Source organism: Buceros rhinoceros, unplaced genomic scaffold (genome assembly GCF_000710305.1).
Source record: "Buceros rhinoceros silvestris isolate BGI_N320 unplaced genomic scaffold, ASM71030v1 scaffold2643, whole genome shotgun sequence".
NCBI lineage: Eukaryota > Metazoa > Chordata > Aves > Bucerotiformes > Bucerotidae > Buceros > Buceros rhinoceros.
Genome location: NW_010405174.1, coordinates 9,587 through 19,924, shown reverse-complemented (window position 1 = coordinate 19,924; position 10,338 = coordinate 9,587). Strand labels below are relative to the sequence as shown.

Here is a 10,338-nt window from a genome sequence, read left to right as displayed (position 1 = left end):
TAAAAAAATATTTATAAGATTATATATTACATAATATTCTAGATAGAATAGACTTTGATTCTCTACCTTCTGTGTGGTAGTTTGTATTTGCGGTACACTGCCTTCTCGATGCCAATAAACTTTAATGAAACGATTATTTAATACTGCTTCTGTACTTGATATAGCTTTCTTTGCTTCTTCATGTGTGGCAAACTGAATAAGGGCACCTTCTGGATCACCTTGATATGCAACCTAAGATTTAAAAAACAGAAGAACAAGACTTAATGTATGTAGGATTTCAACTGTCTTGATTATTTCAAAATCACTATTTTCAAAGCTCAGAAGCTTAAAATTTAATACCTTAACAGTCAAACAGTATTTCTAATTGCAAACATGACTTGTTTGAAAGACAAGAGGAAGCATCACTGAAGTAAAGACAATTGCTACAAAAAGTAAAGGGGTCTGTTAAAAAATGTCCTATATAGTATCAGAGCTCATTTTGGTTTTCCTCCTTTGAGCACTAACATAGTATTTTAGTCACCTCCAATGGAGAAAATTATATCTTTTGGAAGAAGAGCATGTTATCTACCGGCATATCTGTGTCTCTATACACATTCCCACTCAATTTTACTTGCCTTACTGAATCACACCCCCCTGCTACTACAACCATATTCTTAGGTAAACTATGGCAAGGCTTAAGAAATATTTAAGAGCAATTAAGAAGATATTTAAATTCCCTCAGACAAGTACAGGAAGCTTTTTCTGTACTGTATCAGTCAAAAGTATTACACTTTCTCATTCAACCGCTCAGTGCAAACACAAAAGCATACATAAAAACACAAGCTTGCATCTGAAACTGGCCTTTGATAACGAAGCATGATGAAAGATCAGCTGAGTTAGCTTAGGGACTGGATACGAAATACTAGTGCACATATGGCCTGCAATATGTAACATCAACCTAAGTTAGGCCCTAGTTCTCTGCATCACCTTTCTCTAATTGTTTCCCTATTTCTGTTTAGAAATGTGGGTCACTCAAAGACACCATTATAAGAGACACCATTGTAAGAGACAAATCCCCACTGCTACGGGACTGGAAAGCCATCACAGGAACTGCTTCCTAGATGAGAAATACAGGTGTTCTGTATTTACAATTTATCTCAAAAAGTACAGAGGATTTACAATATCCCATCCAACCTTGAGTAAAGGAATGAAGGAAAAAACACGTCCAACCAAATTTCAATATTTTAACCAATATATCTTAAAAGTCTTACCCCTGAGGAAAACATTTGTTCAAAATCTAAAAGACCAGAACATATTGTTTCTGCTTCCTCAACGATAATCCATTAAAAATAATGAGATCATGCTTAAGAAACAAGTTGGTAAAACAATGAGAACAGTTTCAGGGAAATCAGTTAAAAAACAACTGGAGTCCTTTCACTACCAACATCTACCATTACATCAAAACATACTGCCTTCTCTTTGACTCTTACCTGCAAGTTGACTAAGTTTCCAAACTTGCTGAAGTGCTCATTAAGTTTGCTGATATTGTTAAGTTCTGGGGGAATTTTTCTCAATTCAAGTTTTGTATTTTCATTTCCAAACTGCACCTTCTTCTGGAAACCTGGACTATTTGTTCTGTTAAAATTTTGCCTGCAACAAATAAAAACCAAGCCAGAAATCCATAGCAAGCTAGCAAACACAATGCTAAATTGTATATGCTTACACAGGAGCATGTGTGCATGAGGCACAGAAAGATCTGCAGACTTAAAAGAAAGGCAATTTTAGAAAAGTGTAGAAGAGTACAGCACTCAGGCCTATACACCTGCAGTTTTCCCCACTGACACTCTTAGCATACCCCAGCACATAAATCTGTGTGATAACTCACAATAATTTGTGTCAGTAAGCCCCGACTTCCACCTTGTTTCTCTCCAAAAACTGTTTCTCGGCTATTCCACGGAGTGTCCCCCATAACATTTCAAACAACTACTGCTTCCAGGCTCTCCTCAGTCCCAGTAATCTCTTAAAATTCCATCCAACCTTTTGTCACCCCAGGTACATCTGGACACTAAGCACTGCACTCTGTATTTACTGTCAGTAACATACCTGGCAACTCAAACCAAAATAGCAATGATACAATCCACATTTCAAAACTAAAATCAGTCATCTCTAAGAGCTATCACTGTAGGTCCTCTGTGTCTTAGATCATTCCAGCTTTGAGGGAGCAGATCTTGTTTTCATTCAAAGAAAGTTCAGCTATCTCTATACTGCCTTTGAGAGAAGACAGTCAAATACAGATCACTCCATGGCGCGATTTATTTTAGTACACTCAGCTTACTCAGTTTAACTTGCTTGCATGTTATAGAAATCTATACATGTTTCAGATTACAGAAAAGAGCTCCACAGAATTCCCACTATTAATCAAGAGAACCTTTTGTGAATGATCACTCACTTGTCAAACCAAGTCTTCTTTGTAGGAACTCCACCATCCCCTGCACCAATTGTTCTTTTCCTGGATTCAGCATCTACCACTATTCTCATACTACTTTTATTGGGAGGTTTTTCTGTAAACAGATGAAAACATTTTACAGCATTTTTTGTATTTGCTGTGTAAATACAAATTAAAGGTAATAAAATAAAAAGCTATTCTGCTCACATTGACTTTGCATTGAAAAGCACGATTGTTTATTTTTAAATTACTGTGATCCTTGTTAAAAATTCATCAAATTCTGGTCACAGACTTTTCTTCTTAACTATCAACCGATGTTGTGACAGATCAAAATAGCTAATAGCTTTCATTTTGTCACAGTAACATCACACATAAGCAAAACAAAAGTAGTATGACAGAAGGCATGTGCCTTAAGATGACTGCACCCCCAGACTCACAATGTCCCATACAATACTCTGAGGCCCACATCATTTCACCCACACCTCCATTCTACTATCAGATGGCACACACAAAAATGCTCATGATAGGAAAATGTACAGTACTCTGTAGTGCTAACACTTAGGAGCAAGATTTAGGGATGGGGTAGGAAGGGAGTGGCTCTTGCTGAAGAACAGGAATCATACTGGGGGACTCCTCATTGAAAATATACCAACAGAAACATAAAATTAAATACAAAAACATACAAATGCAAACAAAATCATGTTAAAAAGATTGGTTTTATCCCTTTCCCTTCTCATTTTGTGTGCTGCTGCTGCTTCTTCTCAGGGCCACAGGAACTATAAGATTACTTTTGCATAACTGTCTGCTACCAGATAAAAATTACTCCCTCCTCTCTGCAGCAAACATCATCCTAATATTCTGTAACAGAAACATTAACATTTTTCTGTATAAAAGATGCCCGAAGTGATCTGTTACTACAGGCAAGTGTAAACCGTGCAATACTCTAGTAAAAGATTTCATTTTAACCTGTAAAAATGCACACACAGAGCATAATTTCCTATTCAATTAAACCTCTCAATTCGAGAAGATTTTTAAAAAGCGTGATGTTTTCCAGTATTACATTCTATGAAAACTGCCACAATCTGCATTAGTGTAAGAAACCAGTTAAGCTAAAGTATAGCTTTGAGAGCGTACCTCTGGGTGGTAGATCCATATCACCTGATGTGAGTCCTATCAAATTTGGTCTTTGGGCATGTACTCTATGTCTATACATAGGTCTTGAAGTATTTGTTATACTTGGAGCTTCTGGATTATAGCCATCTGTGTCATACGTTTCTGGTAACAAAGAAATTGTCTAATTAAAATAAATTCAGTTAAAACCCTGAAGGTTTCGAACAAAATATTTAATTTAATTACAAGATACATTTACAATGGAAGAGTTGTACAACTATTCTAAACACTGCCATGCCAAGTCTTCTGCTTAAACACAATGAAAAGATTATTCCATAGTCAAGATACACATTTCACAAACAAATTTTACTTCTGTCCTTAATGAAGTTAGAGAAAAGGAGTGTTACGTTACTGTCACAGACTAAATGATACAAACTTATTCTCCTAAAATATTAAATTTTAATCTCTAAGAAGTATATATAATATGAATCAACGTTATTCTATTTAGCAAACCTTGTGGGCAAAGCCTCAGTACTACACCTGCTGTAAAAAGAGAGGGTGGAGCAGGAGGCGGCTGGTGGTGAATACCGGTCGTAACAACAGTAGGAACTGAACTAGTTGCTGAGTTTGGAGGGGCATCCATGCCAGCAGGCTGCAATGGGGGAAGTGGAGGGGGTGGTCCTGTCAAAACCGAAAGAGAACCCTGCATTATTACCCACTAGACTGACATTACACTCAACGCATATGGAAATTGATCTTCAAATGTTTTTAAGGCTGTTTAAGTCCAAGCATGTGAGAAAGCACGTATACAGACATGATGCTTTACCTTTCATTCATATGAAACCATCTCCACCACCAAATGACTCAAAAGTTCGATAAAAGCATTTGAATAGTTTAACATTTCTCACCTTCTTTAAGTGAAATTTAATTGCTAACCTGTATTTATCTTCACCAAGGAGAGATCTTTAAAGCCCTATAAAAGCCACCTCAAAGAAACAAATTCTATTACTGTATAAAATATTGTATGATGACAATAACTAACTTGACTGAAATTACCCAAGAAGAAACCTAAAATTCTGTTGGAAAGTCAGATAGATTCTTCTGAAAACAGAGGAGGTTTTTTTGTTTTGTTTTTACAAAAAGTAATGTCATACTTTAAAGGCTGAGCTGTGAAGCCTGACCTTCAACTTAATTTTGCAAAACCAAGTTTTAGAAAAAGATAGAAAGTCACATATTTGGATTTTCCACAGATCTAGAAACATCACATCAGACAGAATGGACCACCCAGCAATACAGTTACTCCTCATACTAAGTAAAATAAATACATTGAGACCTTACTTAAATATACTATCAATTGGAAATGAAAACAGTTTAAGAAACTTCCAAGCAATATCAAATATCAACTAGTCTTGAATAATTTTATGAAGTAAGGCACCTAAGTAAATGAAGAGAGAAAGGAATAACCACATAAAACTAATGCAACAGTTTTTAAACCACACAAGGGAACTGAATACTGAACTGCTATTTTATAAATGAGACAGGCACGAAAAGCCTTCATGTAATTTTTAGTGCCTGAGCCAAAATACTTTCCAATGAAAAAGTACACAAGCTGAAAAAATTTTCTGTCTTAGTTACTTCATAAGCTTAGTTTCAAAATTAACTGCAAATGACATTCACAGACATAAACGTGACGTGGCTATGAATTGTCTTTTATTTTATTATTACAAATGAAATGCCAAATATCTGCTGTTTCCAGGATTTTTCTCTTCTTCTCTAACACTAATCAGTTTCAGACACCTTCTACAAAACTCAAGAAAGTGACTTTTGCCATGACATGCTTTTGCTTAAACACAGTTAAAAGTATTATTCCCTATTCAAGAATCACATTCAACATCCAAATTTTGCAACAATCAACTTTGAAACAATTACATAAAAACCAATCATTTTGGGGTGAGCCGAGCCACGCCATAATAGAGTATGATACAAACTTTCTAAAATATAGCTTGTTTTTATAAAACAGCTTTTTGCACTCCATTAAACCCAAGTAACATCCAGGCTCTTCCACTAAAAAAATGGGGTTTTATCTTTTTTAACTACCTGTAACAGGTGGGAGGCTAGGTGGTAGGGGGCCTGGTGGTGGTACTGGAGGTCTAAGGTTAACAGGAGGAGGACTCAGAATTGGTGGAGGGGGAGGAAGTCCAGGAGGAGGTGGTCCTTCAACAACAGGGGGTTGTGCTGGAAAAGGCAGAATGCCAGGAAGATTCACATCTTCTACCACGACTGGATCACTTCCATGATCAAAAGGGCACATGTCTCCTCTCATACAGAAACCCTTTTCTGAAACATAAAAACAGAAAGAACTGCTGTTAGTATTCAACAGCTGTAGCTTGATTCAGAGTAAAGATGAGACATTCTACATGTAATCCAGTAGTTTGCAAACTAACAGCTTCACATACCAGCATAAATTTGTATTAGAAAATGAAATTGACCATTCAACTTGATTTTAACAGTCAGCACATGGAAAGATTACTGCAACATTCTAGCAGAATAAATACAGGAGTTCAATTTTTCAAGAAAAATTAATTCTGCACTGAATTGCAACAAATCAGGAAAGCAAATAGTGAAGTGCTTAAGTAAAAAGAATAGATACTGAGATTGAGAAACTGATATTAAAGTTAGAAGTGAATATTATAAAATTAAAATATGAGCAAATTCCCAATTTTTTCCTCTTTTGCAATTATTTTAGAAAGAATTAGAATATTCTGTCGTAGTTTAATGCAATTATGTAAGAGCAAAAAATTTTGTTATTTACATACATATGTATTGTATATGTGTACGTATACATACATGTGTAAATAAGAAATACAGACTGTCCTGGTTACATGTGGTGATTATGTCCTACATACATATGAATAAAAATGAACACAGACATTCACTTCCTTTCTTTTACATGCAAAACACTGGAGCAGGTCCAGAGGAGGGCCACAAAAATTATCAAAAGGATGGAGCACCTCCCCTATGAGGACAGGTTAAGAAAGTTGGGGTTGTTCATTCTGGAGAAGAGAAGGCTCCAGGGAGACCTTTCACACTTAAGGGGGGCCTATAAGAAAGATGGTGACAATCTTTTTAGTAGGGCCTGCAGCAACAGGACAAGGGATGATGGTTTTAAACTAAAAGAGGGAAGATTTAGACTAGAAGTAAAGAAGAATTCTTTTACAGTGAGGGTGGTGAAACACTGGTACAGGTTGCTCAGAGAGGTGGTAGAAGCCCCAACCCTGGAAACATTCAAGGTCAGGTTGCTGGGAGCTCTGAGCAACCTGATCTAGCTGAAGGTGTCCCAGCTCACTGTAGGGTGGTTGGACTAGATGACCTTTAAAGGCCCCTTCCAAACCAAAACATTCTATGATTATCTGTTTAACAACAGCCCCACAAAAAACCCATCACAATTCAATACAACACGGGGAAAAGAAAATAGAAAACATCTTCCAGTACAATAGTAAGAAAGCTGAGCAGCCACTTCCTCAAAAGACAAGAGCAGTCTGTTTTGCCTCATCTTCAGGAAGAGTTATAGAACATTAAGGAAAAACAGTAGTTCTGCAGAGAGTCAAGTAGAAAATTCAGTAGTGCAGAAAGAAAGAGCAGTAAATTTGAATCACCTAGCCACTGAAGTAAGAGATAAGCTTATAAATTCAGAAGATAAAAAAAGCCATGAGAAAAGCAAATGGAAGAGGCATCTACTGAGATATTTCAGTAACAGTCAGAAACCTTGGCGGGGGTGGGGGGGGACGGGGAGAGAAACAGTGAAAATGTGAGGACAACTATTACCACAATTTTCCAACACACTACCATTTGTTTCATACCTAGAAATTGGAAATAAGCTGCTCTAGAAGTCAGATTGTTAAAGGTATCATACCTGGAAATGTTATTTCGAAATTATATTAGCCTGCACATTTTGTTCCTTCGTAAAACATATGTAGAGCTGGGAGACAACGACACAACATTCTGCAGCTCAGCTTGCATTAGAAGAAAAAAAATCAAAACAAAACTACACTTTTGAAACTTTACTTGTTCAACATTACTGCTGTGACATATACTGGCAAAGCTATTCTTCAGAAGTACAACTCTGCCAACACTTGAGAGCTCAGCCACTCATTTTCTTTACTTAAAAAAATATTTTAATCGGAGTTCTGAATGTAAACTGGCCTAGATCTTAAATACATAATTGTGGTGTACAGCAACAACAAAAAAAACCCTTAGAAAGAACTTTAGGGGGAAATATAAACTGTTCTGAGCTAACAGGTTGACTGTCTGAATTTCACTAAGACACTGCCAACTGCAACAGCCCCTTGTGTGGCTTTTGGCACAAGATGTACAAAATGGTATCTTAGGACACAGATAAGCACAAAAACCCACACAATGTTCAGAAACACCTAGACATTAAAAACAGGTTAACACAAGCCTGAGAAACTGCAGCTCTAGACCTTTCTAGTTAAAAACTATCTGTTAGGGCAGAATAAAAAAAATCATGAGGTCACTAAGGTGTTAATCATGGTCAAACTATCAAATACGGTATTTAGTTTGAACACAACATAAGACAGAAAACCTGGGTGAAACTGGATTTTTCTGGTAACTTTTTTATAAAATTATACTATTTTTCCTCTACATAAAATAATTCTAGTAATCTACACAAAAGCTAATAAAGAAAACTGCCTAAAAGCTAAGTTAACAAAAACCAAGAAAATTTGCATTCAAGAATCATGTAATAGAAAAAATACAGTATTACAGGAGATCAGGAAAAAAAAAGGAAAATTACCGCAATCTTTACAGAAAGGGGTCAATCATAGCTGCAGGAAGCAATCATAAAAAAAAAAAACCAGACTTACCATCATAATCTCTACAGCGTTTCTTTGGCAGTGGAGGTCTTCCATAGGAGTTGTGGTCCAGCTGCTCTTCATGGAACTCTGACCAGCTTTCAGTAGTGTTATTTCCATGATGGGCAGGAGCAATAACAGTAATAGTGCTGCTCAGTGTAGGGACAGGGTAGTGGCCAGATGAAATATTTGTAACAGAAGAAACTGGAGTATAATTGTTCTCTAATGGATCTGTTCTATCCATATCATACTTTGGCTTTCCCAAATCTCTTTCTGTAATTAAAAAAAGTTACATTGGATGATTCCTTTTGCACATTTTTACCAGAAGCAACCACTAACCTGCGTATCTTTATTCTACATCAATTCAACTCAAAACATAGAAACAGTAATTGAAATATTCTACAGGTTGCCCGGAGTGCTTGTAGAGTCTCCACCCTCGGAGTTATTTATAACCCAACTGGATAGGGCGCTGTAGAGCCTGCTCCAGTTTATCTGCTTTAAGAAGAGGGGTTGGACTACATGACCTTCAGAGGTCTCTTCCAATTTCAACTATCCCATGATTTTACATTCCAAAGGTTTAATGAGAAAAATAATAATCTTAAAAGTACATAGAAGCACTATGTACTTTCAGTACATGTAGTCAGCCATTGGGGTATTTTATTATTAGCTATACCCACAGTAAAGCAGAAACCCTGTTTAACTTCAAGCAGAGTACATCTTCTGCAATGCTCTAAGAACTTCAGATGGGAAGTTATTCTGAAAAACTGGAAGCAAGGAGCAAGAAAAAGGTAATCACCACTTGAAAACACTATAAAAGTTACACATCTTTAATGTTTTAAGACACTGTTATTGTTGTATCTTAATTTTATTTGCATTCAAATGCATTTATCTAACACATGCAAAGCTTTGTCATGACTGAAGAAATAATAGTGCTTGTCAGGTGTGGAATACTCCTAGACAAATACAACAGCAAAATGAACTGTTATTCTGAACACATACAAACTATTCTCTTAATTTTCTAATATTAATGTCAAATAAACAGAAAGTATCCAGATTAATACAGAAGAGTTCTGTCATGAAATAAGCTGGTAAACTCAACCCTCGTTAAAGGAACACTGGTGAAAATGTCCTAAACATGGCAGGTAAGTGTGGGTAAAACAGGCTTTTCTTAATGTGCTTAGAAAAAGAAACAAAGTTTTAACCATATGATATTGTCTATAAGATATTACCATTGCAGTTTATGTAAAATAATCCTTAAAATTAAGATTTCATCACGTTGTAAACTTTTAGCTCAACTACTGCATTCTATTTAACTTGCTTGTTCCTAAAGGTGTTTGGAAAAGGTCTGCTTTCAGATTTTTGTGAACTCTGCATTCCTACTTTAAAGGCTGAGTTACCAAAGGCCATTCTACAGAAAAGTAATACACAGGAGGCTTAAACCAGACTTGTTTTACCTCTGAACTGTCTAAGATAGAATAAAGATATAAAATTACTCACAATGCTCTTTTGCAACTTATCAGTAACAACTATTGGGGGAAAAGGTATAGTTTTCAGCTGAATAAATGGCTTTGTTTTTAAAGAAGTTTAATTTGAAAAAGTAATATACAGAAACCTTAAGTTCTACAGATGTGTGCAAATGCAAATATTTACTGTGATAATTTCAGCGACTCCCTATGACACCAAGGAGATGAAAAGACAAAAAGAACAGAGCTGAACCATTCTGCTTGACAAGTCATTTGCTATCACACAGGTAGTGTCTGCCAGTTCTACCTCCATAGATACATATTAAATTCTGTATCTTCCTAAACCAGATTCCAAGTTTCCTAGAGCTTAATGAAATGCAGTTAACTTGGATTTGTTTCTGCCTCTCTTACAACACGGCTTAAAAGTGGCCAACACAATCAAAGGTATTAGAAAAGAATGGAGGGAAAG

The 10,338-nt window shown here is 36.1% G+C and overlaps 1 protein-coding gene across 1 annotated transcript in view; it reads right to left on the bottom strand.

Moving 5' to 3' along the window:
- Window positions 1-30: 30 nt before the first annotated feature.
- The window catches only part of LOC104491226 (RNA-binding protein 26), a gene marked incomplete at both ends in the record, with an annotated part of 13,136 nt that continues 2,828 nt past the window's right edge, over window positions 31-10,338 (bottom strand). Inside the window, 7 exons of the mRNA XM_010133612.1 lie at window positions 31-231; window positions 1,470-1,629; window positions 2,429-2,540; window positions 3,560-3,700; window positions 4,076-4,216; window positions 5,633-5,872; window positions 8,419-8,679. Of these exons, the coding sequence (XP_010131914.1) occupies window positions 31-231; window positions 1,470-1,629; window positions 2,429-2,540; window positions 3,560-3,700; window positions 4,076-4,216; window positions 5,633-5,872; window positions 8,419-8,679 (1,256 nt within the window). The remainder of the gene's footprint in view (window positions 232-1,469; window positions 1,630-2,428; window positions 2,541-3,559; window positions 3,701-4,075; window positions 4,217-5,632; window positions 5,873-8,418; window positions 8,680-10,338) is intronic.